General features: G+C 41.0%; 4 protein-coding genes across 6 annotated transcripts in view; 3 read left to right on the top strand and 1 right to left on the bottom strand.

Annotated features, from left to right (window-relative positions):
• Positions 1-651: 651 nt before the first annotated feature.
• On the top strand, positions 652-9,819 carry vsig10 (V-set and immunoglobulin domain containing 10). Of its 3 annotated transcripts, none has more exons than XM_071483711.1 (9): positions 652-805; positions 1,051-1,362; positions 2,565-2,870; positions 4,937-5,218; positions 7,085-7,369; positions 7,701-7,814; positions 8,032-8,044; positions 9,254-9,396; positions 9,492-9,819. In XM_071483711.1, exons 2-9 carry the CDS (start codon positions 1,164-1,166, stop codon positions 9,584-9,586), a joined length of 1,437 nt encoding a protein of 478 aa, XP_071339812.1. In that variant the 5' UTR covers positions 652-805; positions 1,051-1,163; the 3' UTR covers positions 9,587-9,819. The 3 variants fall into 3 exon arrangements, with proteins under 3 accessions (XP_071339812.1, XP_071339813.1, XP_071339811.1); XM_071483712.1 differs by having other exon boundaries at positions 701-805; positions 956-1,362; XM_071483710.1 differs by having other exon boundaries at positions 711-955.
• A 2,101-nt stretch (positions 9,820-11,920) lies between these two features.
• wsb2 (WD repeat and SOCS box containing 2) lies at positions 11,921-18,419 on the top strand. Its single transcript, XM_071483713.1, has 9 exons — positions 11,921-12,184; positions 12,443-12,611; positions 13,447-13,643; positions 13,729-13,860; positions 14,779-14,879; positions 16,221-16,417; positions 16,836-16,925; positions 17,032-17,148; positions 17,794-18,419. The coding sequence occupies exons 1-9, from the start codon at positions 12,145-12,147 to the stop codon at positions 18,005-18,007; spliced, it is 1,257 nt and encodes a 418-aa protein (XP_071339814.1). The 5' UTR covers positions 11,921-12,144; the 3' UTR covers positions 18,008-18,419.
• On the bottom strand, positions 18,383-24,481 carry rfc5 (replication factor C (activator 1) 5). Its single transcript, XM_071483714.1, has 11 exons — positions 24,297-24,481; positions 23,570-23,634; positions 23,037-23,173; positions 22,800-22,879; positions 22,579-22,652; positions 21,616-21,775; positions 21,050-21,131; positions 20,741-20,870; positions 20,254-20,331; positions 19,695-19,749; positions 18,383-19,204 (listed from the first exon to the last, which is right to left on the bottom strand). Exons 1-11 carry the CDS (start codon positions 24,341-24,343, stop codon positions 19,105-19,107), a joined length of 1,008 nt encoding a protein of 335 aa, XP_071339815.1. The 5' UTR covers positions 24,344-24,481; the 3' UTR covers positions 18,383-19,104.
• A 1,617-nt stretch (positions 24,482-26,098) lies between these two features.
• The window catches only part of ksr2 (kinase suppressor of ras 2), a 97,571-nt gene continuing 96,543 nt past the window's right edge, over positions 26,099-27,126 (top strand). The window contains exon 1 of the mRNA XM_071483699.1: positions 26,099-26,888. Coding sequence (XP_071339800.1) covers positions 26,715-26,888 — 174 coding nt within the window. The 5' untranslated portion in view covers positions 26,099-26,714. The remainder of the gene's footprint in view (positions 26,889-27,126) is intronic.

Here is a 27,126-nt window from a genome sequence, read left to right as displayed (position 1 = left end):
ATTAACCCCAAATAAAGTTCAGCTGTCCCAGTAGGATTTTCCTGACATTTACTCAGTTGCATCCTCCAGCAAAAGCCATGGTTCGCAGAGAGCTTACAAAGCATCAAAGGGATCTTGTTTGTTTTTCCACTGAATTGTACAGGTTATAGGTCACATTAAAGGTGGGAAAAGTTTTGAAATTATTTATCATGTTCTCATTTTTCTTTACATCATTTTAACAGGGGGGTGTACACTTTTTATATCCACTGTGTGTGTGTGTATGTATGTATGTATGCGTATATATATATATATATATATATATATATATATATATATATTCCCCCCAGTTTCTTTCAGCTCCTTGACTACAAAGAAAACAATGCATTTCTACGGAACATGTTCAGTGGTGCTTGTACTTTTTTTAGGCCTATGTAAAATTATAGTCAAGAATAAACTTTGATTCTGTGAATAAAAATAAATAAACGAAGGAAAAATTAGTATTCAAGTCACAACAATTTTGATACAGTAATTATTATTGCGGTGAGACTATAATACGGTGTTATAACCATGCATGATTTCTTTGAATAATCTCATTTGGCTTGTATTTTTTTCACAATAATACTCATCATTCATAGGCTTTCCACAGACTAGGGAACTATTGTGTTACTGTGCCTTTAAGCAGGTGAGGTCAGGGCGTGGTCTATTTGTGCCAAGGTCTCCGGATCAGCGTGCTGTAGTAAACAAAGCACGTCCGCCGGAGCCGCAGCAGCGGCGGAAGTCACAGCGGGTCAGACGGGTCCCCGCGCGGTCTGCGATGGGCGGACAGGTGTGTTACTGACAGGCTCACGCAGGTGGACTAGTCAGACGGGTTTGGACGGGAAGCTTTTTGTTCACTTTTTCTGAAGGCGATGTAGGAAAGTTATCATGAGGATAGTCGCGACTGTAACTCTTATACATCTGTGTTTATCTGCGACAGGTGAGTTCCTGCTGTAACAGTCAGCCAGGTGCGACAGGTGAGTGTGAAAACACTTCTTACACGGTTTCCGTCTTCTCCTCCTCTCCTTGTTAAAGCGGCGGTTTCGGGTGGGGACTCCACCGAGACGGCCCTGGCGGCGGCACCGGGGGACATCGCTCTACTTCCGTGTTACTCCGTCGGTAATGTAACACCGTCTTTAACGACGTGGATGAAAAATGGACGAGAGGTCGTCAGGGGCGGAGGTTCTCCACCTCTCCCTCCTCCCGCCGCACAGCGTCTCACGGTGCTGCACGACGGGAGCCTGAACATCAGGGGAGTGGTACCTGGGGATGAAGGCGCCTACCTGTGCAGCTCCACACTGCCGGGCAACAACACCTTTCATGCAAGTGTCCTGCTCCAAGTAACCAGTAAGTGGCTCCAGTGTGAATTTACCTGCTGGGTGTCTTTCACTCAAAGCAGCAGTAAACACAAACTGGTTCTTCAACATAACAGACGGGTCTTACAGTCACAGACAAGTGACCAAGTGGCCTAGATGCCCTCTAGGAAAAGAATTTGTTATGGACCCCCCCCCCCAATAAACCCCTGCTATACATGGCAGATTCAATATTTCCCCAGACACCAAAACCAACCAGTACTGGAAAGCTGAAATGCTGAGCTGATCAATCAATTGGTCGCTTCAGAGACTGCTGCTCAAATGTGAATGTTTGCTCGTGTTTTGTTTTTCTGTGAGAGTAAACTCAACATCTTTGCGTTTCTGACTGTTGACGGTCACAAAAAAAACTATTTTATGACATTTTATACACTGAAAAGTAGCTGATTATTAAAGAAAACCATTGTCAGACGGGCTGATAGAGAAAAAAACTGTTGGTTGCATTCTTACAGGACTTAATTATACTTGACACAGAAAAAAATGGATAAAATACAACTTATCGACCAATTTGCTCAGTTTGAAGTAAAACATTTTAGTTTTTCAGCACCGTCTCTGCATGGTAGATATTCTACTTTAGTCTTGCAAATATACAATTTACAGAATTATATAGACCTAAATGATACGGAGCAAACCTGTGGCTTTTGGGGGCGGTGGGAATTTGCACCATTTATCTCACTTGGTAATCCAGCCTTGTAGAGAGCATGATCAATAATACAATGCAGGACAAAATAAAAGAAATAAGATAGTTGAAGCTTCACCAGAGAAAGTTAAAAATAACTGTTATTCATGATTATCAATTAACCTTTAATTAATGGTAACAATTTATAACACGGCCTGTAATTGCATGAGTTGGGTATGAATAAGATTAATTCTGGTTCCTGCTGGTACTGAAATGTAGTGGAAGAAAACAAGAATAAAGTGAACTTCCACACTTAGAATACTTTACACAATCCTGTATAAATTAGCCACCTTCTCCATTTACAGGCTATTACATCATATCACTGCCTGTAACTGCTGCAGTAATGTGTCATCAAAACACTGCTCTTCAGCATCAATTGAGAGCAAAAACAATATGTTTTAAAAATCATTTCCAGTTAGTTACAGTTGTTGATGGTGTTTGATATTTAAGTAATAAGTAAGTTAATTAATGTTTTAAAGCACGCCTCATATGTCTTTTAGGTGGTCCAGAAAATGTATCTACGTCCATCGGCCCAGCCACCGCCCTGTCCAACGGGACCCTCGTCGTCTATCGAGGCTTGACCATCTCCTTTAACTGCTCCGGCTCCTCCTACCCCTCTCAGCAGCTGACCTGGGCCTTCAGAGGAGCCTCGTCCAGCAACGACTCGCTGGTTTCAGCCTCTGGAGCCTGGCTGGACTACAGGATAGAAGACATTCAACCCAGCGCTCAGGGAGTTTACAGCTGCAGGGCCCGTAACACTGTCTCTCATCAGGCAGTCAACAAGAGCACACAGCTGCTGGTCTACTGTAAGTACCACGAGAAGGACAGCTGAGTGTGATCGCACTTGTTGTTTTTTATGTATGTATTATATTATACAGAAATATACAAATCAACGTGTTGTTTCAAATGTGTCAGCATGGTGCCAATACAAACAAACAAGAGTCCAACACTAAAATGACACTTTTTCAGCACCTTAGTTTGAGGAATTTAAACATGTTTCTCTTTTTTAAATTTTGCAAAAGACAGTTTGGTGCATCACTGCTTTATGTTGTTATAACACAAGCAGCTGCACAATAACTTTGCCCAAAAAAAACACTAAAGAAAGGTTTTGCTTGAGGAATATGTGATCACACAAGAAGGTAACAAAAAAAAATTAGAAATAAAAAAAGAATCTAAAAGCAGCACACACAGATTAAAAACCATGACCTATAAAAATACAGTTTTAAACCCAATCTTTACCTGGTGTGATCTCTTGCTGTAACTTCATGGGAAAAGAATAATCCAAACAAGGTGGAAAAGCTGCGTCATCATCCAACTCCACTGATTCGTAACACAGATTGAAAACGTTTCCACGCTGACGTGAAGAGAGCTAAACAGTAAATCACAGTTTAATCTGTGTGGCCTCTCAATATGAAAATCCCTGTTTTATCTGCAGCGTTGTGGCACAGTTGAGGCCATTTTGCGGTCAAGATAAAAATACACCAGTGTTTTTTGCTGACTTCCTGCAATAACTCACAGATGCATGACTGTCACACAAGAAGACATGTTTCAAAAGAAATAGAAAAAGAGTAAGTAACACTTTATTTTATAGTTCCAAAAGTGTCTTGTGATTTCCTTGAAAAGAACTGATATGTAAATTAAAATGTGGCAATAATTCCACTTCCATCTAATTCATTCTATCAGTGGCCTGTTTTTCAGTTCCGCTGAACATGCAAAGATTTGTCTGCAGGCGAGAAAACATTAAATCATTGTTAAATCAATATTTACATGGCTTTTAGTTCAAAGAAATTCCTCTGGAAATCAGTAACTTCTTTACTCATTTCTCATTTCCCTAGTTCTCCTGTCATTACAACCAAAATCACATAGTTCTTTGCCACTTAATAGGAAATTACGAACCCTCAAAGTAAGGTTTTATCGATTATTGGTAGGTTTACCAGCGTGTTCCTGGTCTCTTGAATCAAAGGACGGGTGTGATGATTGATAATGATAGATAAAATTGTTGTGTCGAGATTTTCATATGCATGAGTAAAGTGCTTCACAGTTAAAAACCTGAGTATATGTGGTCAATGTAAACATATTTTGCATAAGAAATATAGTACATTGGGAGAGTCTGAAGTAGAAGCAAGAGTTTTGAAGTCAGCAGAATTTAACTAAGGAAAAAGTCAGACTACTAATATATAAACTTCAAGTTTTTTTTTAGAAAGGTATAGAGTGAGGGATGTCACCCCAATGAAGAAAAACTGGGAAGTGATACCTGAGGAGGTGTAACTACAAGTCTGAGAGACTCTGTGTTCTTCACTAATTCACTGACGGGGGTGGGGTGGGGGGGGGGTGGGGGGGGGTCTTCTGATTTGATTTTTTAATACTCCTGAGCAGAAATGTAAACAAACTGAGACCCAGTACTCTTTCTGGAGGGAGTGTGGATCACCACTGGTTGGACCACCCCCACATGTTTTGTGTGGTCCACATGTTCAGCTTCTTTTGGTGGAAATGTCAGGGACACTGGGCTTAAGTATTAATGGTTAATTTGTATTTTAGAAATATGCGTTTGTGTGAAAGTGACAATTACTGAATGTTGACTTCAATGAAACACACAATACTGTCAATAAAAACATAACTGATGTACCTACAAGTTTAGACTACGAAAGGACAAAGGTGTAATAGGATGGTCACTTTTCAGGAAACAGGTTCAGGTTTTTCCTTGTTTATACTTTATGTTTTAATACTCAAAGGAAAGTGATGATCTTATCCTGGCCTCCCTCTTCTGCTCTGTATCATTAAAAAAATTTGGCATAAAGTTGCAAAATTTCCATCAGCATGTAAACTTTGTAAACAAAACTGGATTTTTAACTGATGTTTTTGCTCTGACTAGATGTCCCAGACAGACACCCAGAGTGTAAGTGGGAACCAGCACAGGACCCCTCCCACATCCAGTTCAAATGCAGCTGGTTTGGAGCGTATCCCACCCCAACACTGAGCTGGGGAGAGGACCAGGGAGCTCACTGGCAGGGACGCGTTTATGCGACGGAGGTGACGGACAGTCTGTCGGTGACGCTGAACCGCTCGCTGCTGTCTGACGGGCAGACGCTGAGGTGCACGCCCCAGCACCTAGCGCTCGCTCCGGGAAAGGAGAAGTCGTGTTGGTTTACCCTCAGTAAGCATGTTGTGGTGAAACGGGCCTCGTAACAATCCTGAGATGTGCAGCTGCTGAATCTTTTATGTACTTTCCGCTTTAGAGGCCACTGAGCCACACTGAGACTCTTCAGTGTGCACATGTCTGTTGACATAACACTCAGTATTCTTAGCACTGACCTTCCTTCACTTTAAAGGGTCAGTTCACCCAAAAACTAAAAAGAAATAACACGCATGGTAGTTTTTAACACTGGGGCTTAAGTGTTAATCTGCTCTGAGATATCTGCCTCCACTGTAGTGCAATAGACATCAACAGGCTTTTTTTTTTACAGCTGCAATTCAAAACTATCTTTAAAAAATTATAAAGAAAAATGTCTCTCAATTTAAGTGTGCCTGCTACTCTGGGTAATTCACAGACCTCACAGAGAACAGTCTTCATAGGGTCTTTTTATTAGTTCCCATGAAAACAGCTGAGTTCTGTTGACTATCCAGTGTAACAGTGTAACTGAGATATTCCTGTTTAATTTTCAAATGGATTTCAATGCTGCAAATACCGGAAACAAAACCCCATTAACAGCATTAGTACTTGGACGGAGGCAGAAAATCTTAGAGACAAATATCTCAAACCTTCAGCAGCTGAATCCATGCAAATCCCAATGTTATAAACATCTGCATGGCTACAGATTTCTACCCCACAAAAAGCCCATTAAAGAGCAAATGTCTCAGAACTTATAACTATAATTGTACCAATTTATGTAGTTACTGTTGGAAAACATCTTATCAGAAAATCAAGGACCTGTAAAATAGTGTAACTGATTGTGCAGTTACAAACTGACATACCAGATTTCTACCAAAGAAATAGTTCCTGTGAAAAGTCACAGGAACTATGAGTAATGCATTCTTAAGTTAAACGTTCATCCTCCCCTGTAGGCGACTTGCCCTTCCTGTCATAAACTCTCTACTCAGATTGACAGGCTAACTGAGGCTGAGATGTGCATATTCATTAACTAATTGTACCATCATTAAGATTAAGGTATTTACAAGCCCTTTGTTTAATTCCTATAATTAACAGTATAATAATTAGTTTACATTAGATTTGAAGAACTGCTGCGGATATAAACACACCCGGAGAGATACAGTTGACACAGTGTTGCATGCAGGACATGTGAACAGTAAGTGAGTCACTCAGTAGAATAAGAGTTATCCCAGGACAGGATTGCGCAAAACACAGAGATGACGCACAAGCGTGTCATATTATCCACTTTTGCATTAGCTTATCAACCTTTGTTGATGTCGGTACAGCTTTGAATCAAAGGTGTGTTTTTGCCACATAAGATCCAAAATCTACCTGGGGAGCACAATGCTTCCTTAGAGTGAAAAACTGACATATTCTATTGTAATTATAGGCTTATTTATTGATATGACAAAGTAATGTGTCAACCAGCGTGCAGTTCATAAAAAGCATCAATTTTAAAGCTGAAATTATCAGTTGATTTGTCAAAAAGAGATTTATTTTGATAGACAAAGCAAAAATACCAAACATTCACTGGTTCTATTTTCTCAGATGTGAGGATCTACTGCTTTTCTCAGTTGTGTGTCATTGAAAATGTAGTGTCTTTTGGCTTTGGCCAGATAAATCAAGCAATTTGAGAGTTTTAGAGTTTTTCACATTTCGTATACTAAACAATAAATTGAGGAAATATTTGGCAGATTAATCAAATATGAAAAAAAAACTGATTAGATTTATTTTTTAACAGCAGCACCAGGATTTAAAAGCAATAAACAAAAATAACTGGGTAATTAGCAGCAATCTCCATGGCACTAAGAGCTCTTTGGACAAATCATGTTTGAAGAGTCTGACAGTTCAGTGTTTGTTCGTCTCTTCCAGAGCCTCCATACCCTCAAGGCGAGCCAATGGCCACGGCTCTGGAGGCGACCAGCGTAACTCTAACCTGCACTGAGGCCACGTCCATCCCCCCTGCAAACACCACGTGGAGAAAGGGACTCGAGCAGGACAACATTGTGCCCGGATCAAAGTATGTCCTGTCTGAGGAAGGCCCCGTCCTCAAGCTGACCATACTCAACGTCAGCAAGGACGACGAAGGCGTCTACTTCTGCCGCAGCGAGAACCCCCTCGCTGTCAGAGAGCTGGAAGTCTACCTAACTGTGAAAGGTGAGTTTGGGATGAGAGGGAGGTTTTGGGCTTAAGATGGTCATATATATACAGGAAAAAGAAGGGAAAAGAAAATTGCGTTTCATGTTATTGTATTTTTAAAAGGAGAAAAAAAAGTACACAAATGAAAACTGTAACGTCAGACAGACTGATGGATGATAAACAATGGGTTGAACGCACAGCTCTTGTGACATATGACTTGACCAGAGGCTTAAACAAAAAGCCAGTCACTGTGGGTGTCAACTCCACCACTGGAATGCTGATAAACCTGCTGCTCCTCCCGCCTCCTGCTTCATAATCCTCTCCTTTCCGTCTTGTTTTGTCTCCACAGCCTCCTCTGAGTACACAGGAGCGATCATCGGCATCTTTATCGCTGCCCTGATCGTGGGTTCAGCCGTCATCATAGCTAAAACGGTTTACTCCAGCCGTCACCGGATTTGCCTGGGTAACCTCATTTAATCTTTGTGACACAAGCACAGAAGTTACAAACACACGTGATGAATGACTGTTCCACGTAACTGAGGTTGTGATCAGTCGTTGCACATATGAAAATTTCCTACTGCATCTTTAATGTTGTATATGAGCTCTTACACTCAAAAAGTATGAATCACACAAACCCATTATTTCTAATTTCACAATTTCTGTTCATATTTGTGTTTCAGGAAGTGGCTTTGGGTGAGTACCTCACATTTATCTATTACACTCTGCATGCTAATCTTAATGACCCAGTAAATCAAAAACATCTATAATGCACTGCTTTCCTGTTTATTATATTTTTATTTTAGTGGTTTCTTTTTCTTATTCCTGCAAACATCTGGCCAGATGTACTGTAGACATGTCATATCTTATGTCATATTACTATACTACCACTGACGCTTAATTTGAAATTAATTCAATTTGACGCAGCAGTGAACATCAGGTTTTCAAGACTCTGAATCAAGTAGACAAAGCTTCTCTCTAATAGTTTCACTATTAAACATCTGTGTTAATCATACTGGTATAAATCCATCAGAATGGAAGCAGAGATGAGACGATTGATATGACTCTCGCGTCTGTAGAATAAATATGAAGGTAACAAAATCCACCTGCCAGCTCCTCTGTCTGAAGCTCATTAATTAACAGACGTGTGATACGAGTGGTATCAGTTTTCTTATCTCACTCTCTGCAAGTCAAATGTCAAAATATTCCTTTAAAAACAAGAGACACCCTTTTTTATAGCTCGTGTACAAGAAATCAGTATTTACATGACTGCTTTCTACCAGCTGGAAATGATTCCAGACATATGCAGACAGCTGTGAGTAGCTCCTGAAACTCCATCATGCATTGCATCATGGGACAAATATGTCAACATCAAGCAATTATTTTACATACTCACACCTTTACGTAAACTTAAAGGTACCCTGCAGAGTTTTTTTCTTTGTAAACAAACAATATTATGTTGTTTACATTCAGAGTTTCTCACCAAAACACATTGTTTGTATCCTTGAGGTTGCATTTCCTTCCTCATAAAACATTTGAGCAGGTTTTTTTTTTTTTTTTTTTACAGAATTTGAAACCTTTATTTGTTTACATCTATGTTTGATAGCTAGCAGTGCTCTTCTTCATGGCTTTTGTTAGCAAGTTGCTACATTTCTTGGCGCATTGCTGCAGACAGCTGTCGGATCAGTTGAATAATGTGACACTATCATGTCCGTGGGTGGGACTCATGCATGACCCACTCCAACAATATTGCTCCATAATGCAACCAGTGGTCAGAAACTCCAGAGGGTACCTTTAATTTGGTCACATTTGAGTGTTAGTGCAGTGTGAATAAACATATGTAAATAGCCTGGTTCCTGACTTGCAGGTGGACTTCAATGACATAATATTTTTTCCACTCTCTAGGCAAATGGAGGAGGACAGAGGAGACGTGCTGAGTCTGGTGGAGTCAGACGACGAGCAGATCTTTCAAGACGCCGTCCCCCGGCTGCCTCCGATAACCAACGGACGCCAAACGACGCTTGTCCAGATACATCGGATCCCATCAAGTAGGACCTCATCGTGGCAGTTTACGGTGATTTTACAGTTTGAAAATGAAATGAAAAAAATGTCGGGGAATGTAAAAATGTCCCTCTTTTTGTAGGTGATCATGAGGATGCAGAAACTGCTGAGACAAGCCCAGAGCAGCAGGAAGACACTGTACAGACAGAGGAGCCTGTGGATCTTGTAACATTTTAGTTATTGGGTGTTTTTAGAAACATGTATTTTAGTTAAATACTATTTACTCCCAATGAGAATGTGAACAGAACAGGTGGAAAACAAATGTAAAAAAAAAAAATTCGTAATTTGTTATTTTTCAGGGTTTTGAATTTTTTTAAGCTTCTTTCTGTGATTAATGTGTTTTTACAGTGTTTTGAACGTGTGGCCCTGAAACTGAGATGAAAACAGTAAATGAAGCTGTTTAAAAATAAGTTGCTGTCTTTTGCGTGATGGAACAATGTCTTTGATAACCCATAACTAACTCCTAGATTTACATACGTCTCCACCCTGTTTTGTACAAATAGCATTTAGAGGCTAACTCTGACTGTCCCAGTCAAGAACACAAGTGTACACTGCACACATTTAAAACATGTGGTGGAGTCAGTTTGTTACTCATTAGGTTACCGTGTGAGAAACCAAGTGAAACATCACTATACTTTTGACTCAGTATGTCAATATTGGACCTTGTTCTTTGTAAATATTTAAACTAGGAACTGGTGATATGAGCTTAGAGTAAAATCACTGACAATCTGCATATAAAAGTGAGTTATGCACTAACTTGCGCTTAAACTTAGCTGGCACACCAGAAGCAACTATTATGATTTTTTTTTTTTTTAAGTCTATTTTCATGCAAAAATACCAAACATTTATTTGTCTCAGTTTCTCTATTGATTGCCTTCAATGATTTAGTTTGTCTGGGGATTTGGACTGTTTGAACAACCCATTTGAAGACATCACCATCGGCTTCAGGGAGATGTAAAGGACTTTTTTTTTTTTTTTTAATCAAATGATTCCTTGATAATGAAAACAATAGTTAGTTGCACCCTAATATTGATAATAGAATGTTTTAAGTGAAGGAAAACACTAAATTCAAAGTAGCTCAGGTTTTATTGAGTGAAATATTTAATGTGGCTGCACTATTACAACAAATGGAAATGTTTTGTATGTTTTAATGATAACATTCATTGAATCATTTAAAACTGTATATAGGATATAAAAAAGTACATGGAACATTTAATACACAAAGGAAGATCAAAGTGCTTTCATAATGCCTTAAAAATTAAAAGAAGAACCAGCAGAAAACATTAAAATGCAAATGAAGAAGATGAAAAATATTTTAAAATTAAAAACAGCAAATCATCTCGATCTGACTTGTGTTTAAATCAGACGAGATGTAAGTGACGTGTGTCACAACAAAGGCTCAAGCTTCATTTAAAATAGTGGAGAATATAAAGTTATTTAAAGCTAAGGGCCTGAGAAATGACCACTCCAGTAATCTAACCTGCCGGGAAGCAAAGTTTGGACACGCTTGGACCTGAATCCTCTGATAGATGATATCACTGTTAAATGTTAAAGTGTGGAGCGTTTGTTATTGATTTGACAAAGCTGTTGATGTGCCATTGTTATTTATGGAGGGCAAAGGTCCTGCACTTCCTGTGGTCCTCCGCAGTATGCACTCACTGGCCACTTCATTAGGTACACCTGTCCAACTGCTCATTAACACAAATATCTAATTAGTCACTCTCATGGCAGCAACAGAGGATGGTCAGAAAAAGAGAAAACATCCAGTGAGCAGAAGTTCTCAGGGTGAAAATGATGCCAGAGGTCAGGGGAGAATGACCAGACTGCTTCGAGCTGATAGGGAGGCAGCAGTTACTCAAATAACCACTCGTTACAACCAAGGTCTGCAGAAGAGCATCTCTGAACGCACAACACGTCGAACCTCGAAGAAGATGGGCGACAGCAGCAGAAGACCACACCGGGTGCCACTCCTGTCAGCTACGAACAGGAAACTGAGGCTACAGTTCACAGGCTCACTAAACTTGGACAATAGAAGCTCAAATCATCTCAAACTGGTTTCTTGAACATGACAATGAGTTCACTGAACTCAAATGACCTCCACAGTCACCACATGCAGCTGACAAATCTGTCATCATGTCAATAAGGACCAAAATCTGTGAGGAATGTTTCCAGCACCTTGTTGAGTCTATGCCACGAAGAATTAAAGCAGTTCTGAAGGAAAAAGGGTCCAACCAGGTACCAGCAAGGTGTACCTAATAAAGTGGCCGCTGAGTGTACTTGACATTTTACTTGTTTTGTTTTTTAATATTGAGATCTTGGCATATTTTGAGCAATGACAGAGACAGCACTGGATAACAGGGAGCACACGCTCTTATGACACAAGTGTTCATCAACACTGGAAACCGAAGGATTCATTTATTATAATTTAATGCAGGGGGCGTGGTCAAGGCTGAGTGAGGTTACGTAATGAAGAAAAACGTGACTACGCTGGGAAACGTCGCAGCCAATGGTACAAAGTGAGTCAGGCATCAGGAAATCAGCTGAACATTTTGTTTCGGACTCGCACATTTTTCACATAGCAATCAGAGAAGCGCAGAGGGGGGGGGGACAGACGCTCCAGCTCCCCCGGACATCGGCACTGAGTCCTGCCTGCACCTAGATGGCCGGCTGGGGCCAAGCGGGGAGGACGAACTCAGGAAGTGGGCGTTAAAGCGAAGAATGCGAGAGGAAAAACAATGTGCTCCACGGAAAACAACGCGGAGATAGTTCCGTCATGTAAGTGGTTTATGTGAATGATATTTTTATTATTATTATTATTATTATTATTATTAGTATTACGCAGCGTTGTCATCGCAGCGCTGCGTAACCGGGCAGCGGCGTGCAGCCCGGGATTAAACCCCCGGAGAGAAATGTACAGCCGAGCGAGGCAGGTGGCGGCGTCCGTGGCAATAACAGGCGAAGCGACCTGCTGTCGCTGTCGGTGAAGGATGACTCCGTCTGCCGCTGAATTCACGCTGTCTCTCCGTCCTCCAGCGTCCGACCCGGCTCTCATCCTGGAGCTGAAGACCAGGCGTCCTCCGTCCTTGGTGGGCCGGGCCGGATGCGAGACCTGGAGTGTGGACTTCTCCCCGGACGGAGCCTGGTTCGCCTGGTCGATGGGACACGGCATCGTCTGGGTGGTCGCCTGGCCCCTCGACTCCGAGTAGGTTTAATTACCTGTGCGCTTAATCCACGCAGGATGCGTTCAGGCGTCCCTCGTAAATTCTACCTCATGTCGAGAAGAAAGGAGGCGGTGTTAGAAATCTATCCACACAGAAGTAGGACTGCCAAAAACAACTATTTTGATTAATGATTAACAAAGATATTCAGTTTACTATATATGAAAAAATATAAGCAGCAAATCCTCCCATTCCAGAAGCTGAAACCTGAGAATCTTTTTTATTTTTATTTATTTTATTTTTTCATGTTTTTTGCTTAGCTAGTACGCTATTTTGAAATTAAACTGTGTGCACATTTATTAATTAAATACATGTACTTAGATAAAATGTAGTCTAAAGAAGATCATTTAAGTGATCAAAAACCGAGTTAAACAGGCTGAAGAATCTTATCTACATTTAATGCCAACTTTTGATACAGGACATTTCTCAATACTCCTGTCCTGTTGATTCATTTTGGTCGGTGAGGTCTGATAACCACCCGTGGTGTTTACACACCAGCCCATGATGACAGTGAAAGCTGGAAAAACAAACAGTATGGAGGCAGCAGAGACGATATCCAGTGACTCAAATCAAATGGGTTTTATTGGTTCTGTCTTTTTCTATTTACATTGCAAAACGTTGGAACCAGAAAAATTAGACTTTCCCAGTCGTATTAACCTCACTAACCTTGGGTTGTTCACATCTGTTGTAATTGTGATCATGACATTTCCAACAGCACACAAAGGCAGCATCTTTTAATCTCCAACTCCAGCATCACACTGCCTACATCTGAGTTATATTTCATGGCAGCTGCATACTTGATGCTCTTCTCACCCACAGAGACGGTCAGAATGGAGAGACCGACCGAGGAGACAAGAGCTTCAGTTGTGGTCACCCAGTGTGGGGCCTCGCCTTCGGGCCCAGGCCCCCAAAATCAGCTGCAATGGCACGACCATCTAAGAAACCGTCAAACAACAGCCTGCTTCTGGCCACAGGCTTGGAGAACGGGGTAATCAAAGTCTGGAATGTCCTAACAGGTGAGACCTTCGTTTCTGCTGGTGAGGATGTCACCTGTGCTGCGTTCAGAAATAAAGTCTGACTTTTAAGTTGCTTTAAATTTAGGAATCACGGTATATGATCTTCACGGCCATGAAGGGGTTGTGAGGGACCTCGTCTTCCCTCAGAACGGGACGCTCACCCTCATATCGTCTTCTCGAGACAAAACCTTGAGGATTTGGGACCTGGCTCAGAAAGGTGTGTGCAGTTTGTGTGGTGTGTGTTAACAACTGATGAAGTTTGAAGTTTAGGTGTGCGTTTTCTTGGATTTCATTTTAAACTTGTTTGCACATTTGCACATTTAGCCCATTAACGAATAATTGTGTCCATTACTGTGGCTCAATTCCCACAGCTTATCATGTGTTTATTGATTTCCAGTCTCTACATGCAGCCATTGTTTTTAATTAAGGTACGAGAATCAGCTCAGGGGGTTGAAACATCCCATCTTAAATCACATTCTTACCTTTATTATTATTATTATTATTATTATTAATAATATTTTATCAAGCATGTTGTTGGTGAGTTCAAAGGCATATGTGAAAATCTGTCATTCAGTTTTATACTCTGACAATCTGAGATCAGTAGCTTTCAACTACATCTCACAACTTTACAGTCTAATAAAAAATGTCACGGTGTATGTTTATGGTTTTGCATTAGCATTGTTCAAACCCAGTCATCTTGTGAGATGTTGGAGCATCCCTAAACATCTCTGTATCTCAGGAAAAAAAAAAAGATGTTACAGTGTGAAATGTTCAATGTTTCAAGGCTCTGCAAACTGAATTTCAAACTGTACTGATATTGACCGAAACCAGTGGTTGCCAGGAATGTTGGAAATCAGTCCTAAGACTCATGGTCTGCTTCGATAAATTGTGCAATTTTTTCCCCCCTACTTCTTTGTGTATTCGTCACTTCGCCTCTGTGTTTTATCACCGTGCAGTCCTGCAGAACTAAACCTTCTGTTCCAGGGAGAGGGGTCAGAGCAAACAAATGTTCATGTTTACACTTATGGGAGGCGCATTCTGCACCACTTCAGGAGCTGTTAAATTAGCATCCACTGATGCTCTGTGGTCTGTCTCTTTCAGTTCAGTCACACTCTTTGTATTCTGTCTGCTGCAGGTAAAACGGTGCAGGTGCTCTCTGGCCACAAAGACTGGATCAGCAGCTGCTGCGTGTCGTCCGACTGCAGCATGATCGCGTCCGTCGGAAGATTTGACAGAGTGAGTGTTATGCAACTGTAAAAGTTATAAAAGCCAGACATTGCAGCACAGAAACACAGAAATGTGCATCACAGGCATTGCTAAAGGATATTATTTATGAGTTCTGTCTGAGAGCTTTCTGTCAGAACAATCCTCATCCTGTATGGTTTTTAATCTAATTCTTTGCATCAATTTGAGGAATATTCAGTTCTGTGTCAAATCGATGGATTTAAGGACATAAACCAGATTTGTGCAGGACAAGGACAAATGTTCAGCATCTCAGTTCAGGAGAATGTGAAACTCTCTGCTATTGCAGAACTTTGTGATTTAGGCTGACACAAAAAGACTTCAACATAATCCTGCATCAAGTTTATTTTTCAAGGATTTAAGTATTTTGTTTTTTAACTCTCCATCTTAAGGGTTTTCCTTACTGATCTCTTATTCGTGCTTTCACAAGCCTCGGGTCACAAGCCTGTCTTTCTGAAACTGAAGGTCCAAATGGATAAGTCACCAGTGCAGAGTTCACTTGTTATTGCGTTTGGCCGAGTCTGTGGCTCCTGAACACGCAGTGATCACACTTTAAGCGGTTTGCTGCATGTTTCAGCCTGTTACTGAAAAAAATCTAATCACTAGAATTTTCTAGCATTGCAACTTCTGCGCTGATCTTCATACTTATTCATACATACATATTCATCTCAAATGGGAGCTAAACATCAGCTCCCTCATCAAAAAAGCTCAGCAGAGGATGTATTTCCTGAGGCAGTTGAAGAAGTTCAACCTGCCAAGGACTATGATGGTGAACTTCTACACCTCCATCATTGAGTCCATCCTCACCTCCTCCATCACCATCTGGTACGCTGCTGCCACGGAGAGGGACAATAACAGACTGCAGCGTATCATCCACTCTGCTGAGAAGGTGATTGGCTGCAATCTTCCGTCCCTCCAGGACCTGTACGCCTCAAGGACTCTGAGGCGTGCAGGGAAGATTGTAGCTGACTCCTCCCACCCTGGACACAAACTTTTTGTGACACTCCTCTCTGGCAGGAGGCTGCGGTCCTTCAGGACCAAAACCTCTCGCCACAAAAATAGCTTCTTCCCATCTGCTATTAGCCTCATCAACAAGGCTAGAGAGCCCCACTGTTGCTGATCAATTGCACCAATCACCAGAAAAAATTCCTTGTATGTGAAAACATACTTGGTAATAAAACTGATTCTGATTCTGATTCTGATTCTGATTCTGATACAGCAGGATAGCTTTGAGCCTCATTAAATCTCTTCTACATAATTATTTTTGAAATGAAAAATAGTCCTTACAGTAAGGTATAAAGACTCATTAACCGTTCATCATTTCATCTTCATCAGATGGTGTGTCTGTGGAGTCTACGCTCGTACACGTTCATCAGGAACCTGACAGGAGGGATCCGCAAGACCTTGTACCTCCTGTCTTCCTGTGACTTCTCTCCGGACGGGGCCATGCTCGCCACGGCGGCCTTCAGCGGCTCCAGCTGGTGGATCGACCTCTGGGACCCGTACACAGCGGAGAAACTGGCCACTCTGGTGTAAGTTTCAGCCAGTTTTCAGTGTCATTTACTGACTATTAGGTGCTGCAGATGACAGGCATGTTTAACCCAAACCTAAGTGGCCCTTCACATGGGTGGCACATGCATTTTACACTGCTGTTTTTTTTTTTTTATACATATGATCACAATAAATAGCAACAAATTGCAAAATAATTTCACAAAGGTAAAGAGGTTTGAAGCTGGGAACCAAACACATCCTACATCATCTGATGCACTGCCTGAAACCACGTTCTGGTGTCTTATGTCTTGTCCAACCTGTTTCTGTATCTCCTTCTTGTTTACTGTTTGCATACATTGTGAAATTTAGCATTCAAGACTTGGACATCAGGGATTTTTGACTATGGCCTCTTAGTACGGAACGATATCATCCTTAGAAGCTCTTCTCTTTTATCTGCAGTGACTACTTTGAAGATTATGGGCAAAACCAAATCTCTGCATTACAATTCTCTCCCAACGGTTTGCACCTGGCGATCGTGACTGACGACAGGTGGGTAGCTCGGTTCCGACACTGAAATCATCTTGTTTACTTGTTTTTATCACACCATCGTGTAAATGTTTCTCACACTGGACAAAATGATGTATTGTGTTTGCAGAGCTCTTCGGATCTGGGAGCCGGGGAAGACGGGGATGGTGATGCAGACGAAACCAGACCGAGACTCTAATGGACTCTGCTGCAACTACCATCCACAAGGGGGCGTGGTCGCCACAGGGTAAAAAATACTTAACCCATGTGGACTTGAAAGATGGCATTGAAAGAGGACAGTGGTTGCAGTGAATTACAGTGGTAGTGTGAAAAAAAAAAATCACAACATCCATAGAAACATTGCAAACTACTCCTTTAGCGTAATCCACGTCTGTGCCGTCCTTCCAAGTGAAATCAGCACGATCTGCCTGGAAATTGACAACAGTTCTTTTCTAAGCTTTCAACCACATCTTTTGTTTTTTAGGCAGTGTGTGGTGGGGACACATTCATCAATCTGACAGCATACGCAGCCCCCACAGAAATGCACGTCAAAAACAAACACGCACAGCGTTTCATTCATTCGCTTGTTTTGATTTTTTCTATTTAAAAATTTCAGCTGCTTTCATCATTTCTAGAGGCTGAAATACTCCCAACAGTGCACAGTTTACACTGCACACATTTTACCTATTTCTGACACTTCAACAGCTTTAGTTTTATTGATTTGTTTTCATTTACTTGTTCAAATGTCAGCTCAACTGCTTTCAGTGCAACTCCCATTAAATATCTCACAAGCAAAGTTAGATATTTAATGGTTTCTTTAGTGCATCAAGCTCTCTCAGCCACCATCGAACTGGAACACTAACTTATGCCCCCTCCTCCTCTCTCCTGTCAGAACCAGAGACGGCCACGTGAGGTTCTGGAGGGCGCCCAGGACGGTGCCCAGCCTGTGCCACCTGTGCCGATCCATCCTACGCGATTCGGTCTCCACACACCAGATGGAGCCGCTGCCCCTCCCCAAGAGGATCCTGGAATACCTCACCTACAGAAACATCCCTGAACGCCTCAGAACGTGCCCCTCCTCAGAGGAAGAGGATTGGGAAGGTTAAATATGAACATTTAAAAAAACTACACAAACAATGCAACTGACATTTACAGCAAGTGATTGTTATACACTGTGTCATAATAAAAATGCCTTTGTTTGCTGATTTAAGAGATGCTCTCACAGCAACTCTTAACATCATCTATGTTAGATGCAACACTGCACTAAGGATTTCATTTACTGTACTACCACTTCGACGACGCATAAACTCAATGTTCACATGCTAATCTGACTTGAATATCACAATTTTATACCATTAATTTATTGTGTAAATACCAAATGTATATGTATTTCTAATTCCTGTGTCTATCGTCATGAAAGAGCACACGCACTACCACTGTAACTGCACATGTTAATTGTTAATATAAGATGTAAACTGGACTCTTAGGAAATAGTTTTATTAAACAGATTCAAACATGTACATGTCCAAGACTTGTTATTGTTACACCAAGGACTGATGGAGTAATCAGTGACTGTGAATTGATGCTACACTTTGCGTTTTTCAATCCGTATTTTAACTAAGTGCCCAAACGATGCAGCATTTTTGGAGCTTCATATCCACTGGCTTCCATTTTGCTGTTTGCACGCAGATGGGAGTGACTCAGATAGCTGCTAGCATCTGTGTCTGAGACATCTGCCGCACTGTACATTCAGTCTGTGGAGCAGTGGTGGGCAATCACGCAGTATGCACCTAAGGACATCAGTTTGTTTTTTTTTTTTTCAAAAACAAACTAGCTGGAGATTTCTCAGATTTCTTATCAGTGAAATCAGCCGTTTGGTTTGGGAAGGAAATCTACGTATCGTCAGCTCTTCATGGCATCATTGCACACCACAGCCACAGGGAGAGAAATAAATGAGTGGACACTAAACACTCTTTCCGAAAGGCCCTTGGATACAGCTGGATTTTTGCCAAACTATTTAAAAGGTTTGGTAATAGTAGTTCAGTAACAGAATTTGATGAAGCACTATGTTTTTTTTCCACTGTAGTAAAAACGACTGATTAAGGACACTAATGAATCCTTGATTTTTTTTTTTATCTTTACATGGATCTGGTTTGCATTCAAGAGACAGAGCTTTTGTTGTGGGGTAGAGCGGTGACTGTATCTACGAGGCCTCGCTGACCACGAGGTCTCTCACTGCCTGGAAAGCTGCGACCATGGAGCTCAGCTGGATCTTCTCATCGGTTCCCGAGGCGAGCCGGTGTCTGAAGAGAGGACACATGATCAGCAATCAAAAGCAATAACTTCCGAACATCTGGGTGCATTCGTGATATTATTGTGTGAGCAGTGTCAGTTACTTGGATGTAATGTAAATTTCTCCTTTCAAATTATCTGAATGACATGCGGATTTCAGACAGACCGCGATTTGATATGCGCTTGCGCCAGGTTCGGCGCACTGTTTGGGTGAGTAACCGACAACAGTGGAGCATTAAGAAGAGGCTGTGGTTGTCCTGAGGCACAGAGAGCAGCTTGGGGGAATTAAGGCTTGTGAAGGGTCTCCGTTTCCACAGCAACCGGTTTCAGGTCCACTTTCCGTTTACTTCCCATGCCTGTCTGGATGCCTCTTTTCTATTGGCTGCGTGGGTGTTCGTCACTGAGTTGCGAGATCAGGTCATTGGGTTTCAGGGCGCAGCAGCACCGTTGCTGCGGTCTGTCTGAAAGTAGCTTGAAAGTAGCTTAAGTCATCTCACTTACTCTATGTCGGCCAACTTGACGAGCAGACCAATCCGAATATCTGGAGGAAAGTCCACTTCAAGAGGGGAGAAAGAAAAAAAAATTATTTGGACACTCGTCAAGTACAGAACTGCGAAAGACTCAGGCTCAGGGGAAAACACAACTCCCGTTACTTCTTACATTTATTATCTTAAACCTTTTCCAACAGTGTCCCCCCCTTAAATACAAAAATCTGAATTACTATGCAAGTCAAAATGATGTGTCTGACATAGATCTGGTTGTTCTCCTGCCAAGTTTCATGGCGGCTAACACATGAACCACCCACACATCTTACACTGGTTATTAAGGTAAAAAGACTAGCAACTGCTAAAGCCTGAAGAGCTAAATGCCTGAACCCTCCAATGGGATTTGACACAGTCCAGTGAGTACAGTACAGACTATATCAATTGTTGTTAAGGGTAAAACTCTTTGGATAACACACTCAAAACACTTAACATATTACCGTTTAAAAAAATATATATTTTCATCTCCCTTGGAGAAATTGCTGATTGAATATTTGATTTCAACATGTTGACCTCACCTCTGTGTATGAGCAGATGAACCTCGGTGAGGATATCATGCAGGGCCAAACCTTTCAGTGTTTTCAGCTGAAGGATTTCTGAGGCGAGGGTTAAAGAGTTTCAAGAGCACAAGCTGAACTGGAGTCAGTGAGTGTCTTATTTTACAAAATGAAAAGTTGACCCAATCAAATCTGAAAACTTTACATTAAATCATGGAAAAATGCACAGCATGGGTGATATTTATTAATGTGTTGGAGGCTAATTTTCCTGCAGTTATCTGCCATCTGAATGACAAACAGCTCAAGTTATTAACTGGCAGATTTAATGACCATTTAGCTACAGCTAGCTTCTATCAACCTGACAAGCTGTAAGACAAATGCACTGAATATTTGCGACTTCAGGATGTTTAGCCTTTTCTGAATTATACAGAATAATATTAAACACACGAGTTCACAGAGTTAATGTTCAACAGGAAAGCTTCCTGAGTCAAGGCGAGGTGAAGGATACGTTTGTATGCTGTGGTGAAGTCTTTGTTGAGAGACCAGTCGAGGATGTTGGCTATGTCTGAGCGGAGGGGGTGACCTGTGCAGGTGTAGACTGTGTCCTCTGTGACCTTCCCATACGCCATACTGGTGCTCTGAAATCACAGAGGTGGAGCACAGTTAGTCTGCTTATCCTCATACAATGATGATATATAATAACATGTTGATTTTTAGCCGTTTTAAAACACACTGTAAATAAAAACACTAAAATTTCAAGACAGCACTGTCACAACCCCACGAGGCTGCAATGATCATGATGAGCTTTTGGTCGTACCTGCAGTATGTTGAGTGATCGTCTCATATCACCTGATGATAAGGTCACAATGGCCTTCATCCCATCTGGAGTTATGTCAATACTGCCAGAAAAAGATGCACAGCCTTACTAAATAACTGAAAAGCACTATAGTTTTGTATATATTGTATATATTTCAATCAGAAATATTTTCACAACTCCCAATATTCAAACATATGCACTATAATGTATCACTAAATGGGAATTCTTTGTGTAAATATCATAAACCAATCAGGTCAAAACATCACCCTTTATTACTTTTATCATGGGTCACAAGAAAAAAAAAAAACAAACAAATTTTAGGTGAAATCTGTCCAAAATGAACAGTTCCTTTTTTTTGTTTTGTGCAGTTTTTCACTCTTCTGTAGAATAACAACAACATGCTCCCTGTGAAACCCAAACCAGAGGCATAACAAATAGAATCTAACAGTCAATGGGTGTCCCTAGTTTTATGGTTGTAACACACATCAAAATAAGCGTAGAAATAATTTAGCAATGCTGAAAAGAACAACACAGGACCTTGAAATCCATCCTACATAACAACACACCTCTCCTGCTGGATTACGTGCTCCAGCCGGGGGATCATCTGGTCCGGGGCCAGCGGGCCGAAGCGAAACCTGGTGCAGCGAGACTGCAGGGCTGGGATGATCTTGGACAGGTAGTTGCAGATCAGACAGAATCGAGTGTTTTCTGTGAACTTCTCAATCACTGAGACAGAGAAAGGGAGAGAAAGAGAGACAGAGAAGGGAAAGCACAAGTTAGAAATCGGTGTAACTAAGAAATATGAACAATAGATGTTGCATAAAAAACAAACAAAGCTCTGATCTTTCTCTGTGTATGTGATTTAAACTCCCTTTTAAAAACCTCTTTTTCCAACTGTTGTTGAGACACAATGATTCTTAATTCTTACTATCATGGAGAAAAGTGTCTATAAAATGAATATGATGTAATATTATATCTGCACTTAAAGCACTTTGACCCTCCTACATGCCACTGCTAATTCACTTATGATCTGCATATGTTTGTAAATGTCAATGTACTTCATCTGTTAGAAACTGAGCTGAAAGTAATGGAAGCAAAGTCATCAAGTGAGACATTGTAGTCATTAAAGTACAGCTCAATCTTGAGTAAAGTTGGTTCAAAATCTGCCACAGAAGTAGCTAAAAATACTTAAAATAACAACTACGATTTCAGCATTGAATGTTGTGTATGTGTGGCCTGTTCTAATTAACAGTTTTTTCCAACTTCATGGTGCAACGTTGCTTATAACTTGCTTTCTGTCAGTAATAATTTCTACAAATTTAGGAAAATTGTATTCAAAAGACCAAATGTTCCAGTTAAACTATCTATCAGTAGTTAAAAGCAAATCTTCAGATAGGTTTTGGTTTTTAAAATGAATATCAGGGTGTAACAAGGAGATAGGCTGTAATTCACCAGCATCCAAATTGTCTGGCTGCTCAACGAGCCGTGTGGCTCACAGTGGGCGATGCCCGGCCGAACAGATGGCTTACCTCGCCGCAATGCATTCTGGGCATCTTGGGTCATGGCATCAGCCTCATCCAGTATCACTAACTTGAAGCCCTTTCTGGAGGACAAGAGGGACAAGCAAAAAGGCAGCAGTTTAATTAATTCCCCTTGCAGTTAGAGGGTGCAAATAAAAGTAAAAGAGCATGAAGAAGATTTATTCTTGAACCAAAGGCATGTGACAAGATTTGTAGATGTATTTACTTACTTGAAGATGGTCCGGGTGCTGGCAAAACTCAGAACGGGACCTCGTACAACATCAATACCTCTGTCGTCAGATGCATTTAGCTACGAAACAATTAGTCAGATATCAATCAGTATCAACATCACATCAAAGAGTCACAAGGTTTCATCCCTAACCTACTGAAGAAGTCAGGCGTATCATCAAATGGAAGCTTTAACACCCTAATAAATGAGAAGCTTGTAATGAGGAGTTGTAACGTACCTCCAACACCATGGAGTTGAACTCTTTGTCCTTGTACAGCTGCTTGGCACAGGCGAGGATAGTGGAGGTTTTGCCTGTTCCAGGAGGGCCATAGAACAAGAGATGGGGAAGCTTGTCCTCACTGATAAACCGCTGGACTGTGGACGTGAAAAACCGTATTTAAAAAAAAATTAAGACTCTGAATATTACACAGTGCTTTTGAATGGTACTAGGAATTTAAAACATGAGGAATTTATTTGAAAGATGTGGCTTTCATACCATTGATTATTAATGAAACTTATAGGGCAACTACAGTTAACAAAAAGACAAGTGACAGACAGCAGGGAAAGCCACGCGGCTACACAGGTTTATACCTTTAGTAAAACAAAGATCTTTTTTTGTATCAATTCTGTAATGTTTGTATCCATGTACTATCTGGGTATTTCAAGCAACAAAAGTGATAAACATGAAAATAAATGGGGCAGCAGTTAACTAGTAAACCCTGTTGTTCTTCTAAAGGATTATATAATTATTGTTGCGGCCGACATACTTACTGGTGCTTAGAATATCTTTGTGAGAGATCAGATCATCAAGTTTCTGTGGTCTGTATTTTTCAACCCTGGTGAAGGGAGCAGAGACACATCATCAATCAATGTTGTTATCAATAATGAATACTTCCTGTTGCCAAATAACATTAGTTTGCTACGCTATCAGTAGTTACTGTAAATCCAGTGCTTTATTTTATAATTATTTATATATAATAATAAAACGATTAGCTACTTTTTAACCCCGACAACTATCATTCTCTGTACACTAGGAGAAACTTCTCAACGAACTCACTTCAATCAAATCTATTTTAAACAACTTACGTATAGGTTTGGGTACATATGCGTTAAACTTTAACTAATGTTAGAGACTTTAAATTATTGAGTGCCACTCTTCAATTCGACTTCTGCATGTTTACACCACGCACCCATGTATTAGGCAAAATGTCAACTTTAATATCGTTTCACAGCAGATGCTGCAGCATTTCCGATGAGCCAGTTTAGGATCAAGCAGCAGCAGTCCTCTATGGACGCCGAATTAAAGAGAAGCTCATACATATTCATTTCACAATATGAGGAATATCTGATGTTATCTGTAAACACCATAAAAGCAAACGTTTGTTCACAGAGGAGACAAATCGACATGCTGCGGCTAGCTGCTAGCTTGAGTACATATAGAGAGGTTAGCTAGCTAGCACTAAATATTACCTGTGATAAACAACGACTCTCAACTCACCATGGTAAATTCCTGGTCTGTAACGGGGCTTTATTTGTAGACGCCATGTGACCTGTTAACTGTGAATTTAGCTCCGAGCTAGGGTTAATAATTATATTTTGAAGAACATCCACTCTTTGCTGCTGTCTGTAGTGTTTGGCGCGCTACACTACAAAACGTGCGTCAAACGTCACCGCGTACAACCAATCAGATCACTCAGTCGGCTCCTGTGGGCGGGGTCTTACGGATATGACGCCCCACTGTAAAAAGTGTGTGTCATAAAAATTGCAGCAGTGAAAAATAACATGTCAAACATTCATGCTTTAAAAAATGTATGTACAATATTTACATATTTTTTTTCCTCTCTGTAAATACATTTCTGTAACAAATGCATTCTTGACAACATCTGATTCGATGGTGACCAAATTAAAACGCTAAGAATCAGCTCAAGATGTTTTTCTGTCTCTCTCAGTCTTTTCTACTGGGCTGGACCCGATGCTGGCTGAAGTCTCTGCAGGTGACACGGAGAAAATGTCATAAAAATTTCCTACCGGTGTCCCCCTGCTTCATGTGAGATGACACTGTTGTGTACAGTTCCGACCCCCTTCTGCTGGGAAGAGAGGAAATTGTCACAATTAACAATTTAGTTAGGCTTATGTAAGATTTTTTTTGTCTTTCTCTCTTTTTCTTTTTTCTTTTTTTTATCATTTTAAGTCCCTTACAAAATAATTTTATTACTGTTATGACCGGTTAGTAAAAAGCCTTATGTTTAAGAAAACAAACCCCATTAATTCACCCCTGACTTAACTACACTCCAGTATGACCTTTGTGTGCAAATGCAGTTTCAAGACACAGTAATAATCCTTAATCTAATGGCCTCATAGTTCCAGAGTTTGTTTTGACCTGGTTTGTGATGTTTCATCAACCCTGTCCAGTGTCTGATTCAAACCTTATAGAAACCTTTTCTCCAGTAACTTTATGTATTATATTCACTGATATGGAGAATATATTCAATCAAATATGCTTATGCCTATAAAAGATACTGATTTATTAAATGAAAACAATAGAAATGTTAATTATACAGTATTTAACTGCTGTGTATATTGCTTTTATCTCCGGCTCGGGTCGTGTCACTGATGGTTGAGTGAGCCCTGTTCTGGGACAGGCATGTAGCACACTGTCAGTGAATTAATGACAAGCACACAGAATGCAGGTAAAAACTTTATGACCCACCTTGAAATGTACAAACCTGAATTTCTCCTGCAGATTTATTTTACAGCTTTCCAGAGAATGATTTTTTTTGTACAGTTTCTTTTGGTGAACATCTCACTTTACAACTGCACAATGGTTTTGACCCTAATTGGAGCCTATTCAGGTATGAGGTGTCGTAGCTAGCTGGTGAGGTGGATAACTTAACACTTACCAAAATATATGCTAAGTGTTATTAAATGGCCTTGAACTGATAAGGCTCTATGAATATAGTAAAATTAACTCAAAAAGTGAAAATTGCTGCTTTAACATTATCTCAAGCTCAGAAGGAGCCAGTGTCTGTGTCTGGTGAACTTAAAGTTTGCATGTCTTTTTAACAGTCTGAACATTTGTGTGGACTTTTCAATCAAATATTGTGTCACAGGTGGATTGGGGTTTACAGTGCAGGCTGTATGCGTGTGGGTGTGCTGCATGTATATAAGTGTACACATCTAGCTAATGCACATGGAAAGTGTTGGGTTTTTTTTTTTTTTTTTGTTCCTCATCCAGGCCTGGAGACTGGATGAAGCAGCGAAACCCCACCGCACTTAGCGCTAATCTCGCGATAACGGCTCCTCGCAGCGGTGCCAGGGCGATGCGATGCTGTTGCTGTTGCTGTTGCTGTGGGTTTGATTGACAGGAAACATGTCGGTGTGGTGGGAGCGAACCGGGATGCAGCTGCTACCACGGGAGACAGGGAGTACCTGCGTCCGGTCCACACATCAGCACCTTTGAAACCACCAGGCTTTTCCCCTGATACGCCTACTTATGATGCGCTGAACAGCTTTTCTTTTTTCTTTTTCTTTTTTTTTTAAACATCCATTTGAAACGGAGGGGCACCCAATGGATGCTTCGGCAAACCGTGTAGTCCCGCTCGGTGTCTGCATCTTGTGCTTGATTTAGCCCCAGAACCAGAGACACCTTGATGAAACAGCAGGAACTACGAGGACTGTTGTTGCAATGGAGTCGACTCTCTCACGGCTCAAACCCCGTCTGTAAACCTACAACATCTTGTTTCATGGCGTTTTGCAGGTTGCTCTGCTCCGTGGGCTTCTCCACGTTTCTTTTCTGAATTATTATTGTTATTGTTATTGTTTTTGTTTTTTTTGCTCCCCCCCCCCCCCCGCCTTGTTTTTATTTCTTTTTTCTTAAAGTGCAAAGGGGGGAATAACGACCACTGCTCGCCAAACTATGAACGAGGAGATGACAAAAAGCGAGGAGCAGCATCTTAGTTTGCAGAAAGCCTTGCAGCAGTGCGAGTTGGTGCAAAATATGATAGACATAAGCATTTCTAGTTTGGAGGGTTTACGGACCAAATGTGCCACATCCAACGACTTGACACAAAAAGAGATACGAACGCTGGAGGTAAGCACCCTTTGAGCGGAATGACTGAATTTCTGCTGTGCATCTTCATCTGAATCGATACGGAGGGCTGCCACCGTCTGTTATTCACCCTAGGCCACCGTGCATATTCCTTTCTGTGCTTTTTCCAGCGACAACCTGCTTTTCCCTGCTGTCATTGTGTGAATATGCAGAGGTCTCCGCTAAAGCCCGCTGCTATCTGTTTTGTGCAGTGCAATAAATCAAGAGGCTACCGGGCTGC

The sequence above is a fragment of the Trachinotus anak genome, unplaced genomic scaffold, assembly GCF_046630095.1.
Source record: "Trachinotus anak isolate AG129_WGS33_773 ecotype Australia unplaced genomic scaffold, CSIRO_AGI_Tana_v1 ptg000008l, whole genome shotgun sequence".
Taxonomy (NCBI): domain Eukaryota; kingdom Metazoa; phylum Chordata; class Actinopteri; order Carangiformes; family Carangidae; genus Trachinotus; species Trachinotus anak.
This window is presented reverse-complemented; position numbering and strand designations above follow the sequence as displayed.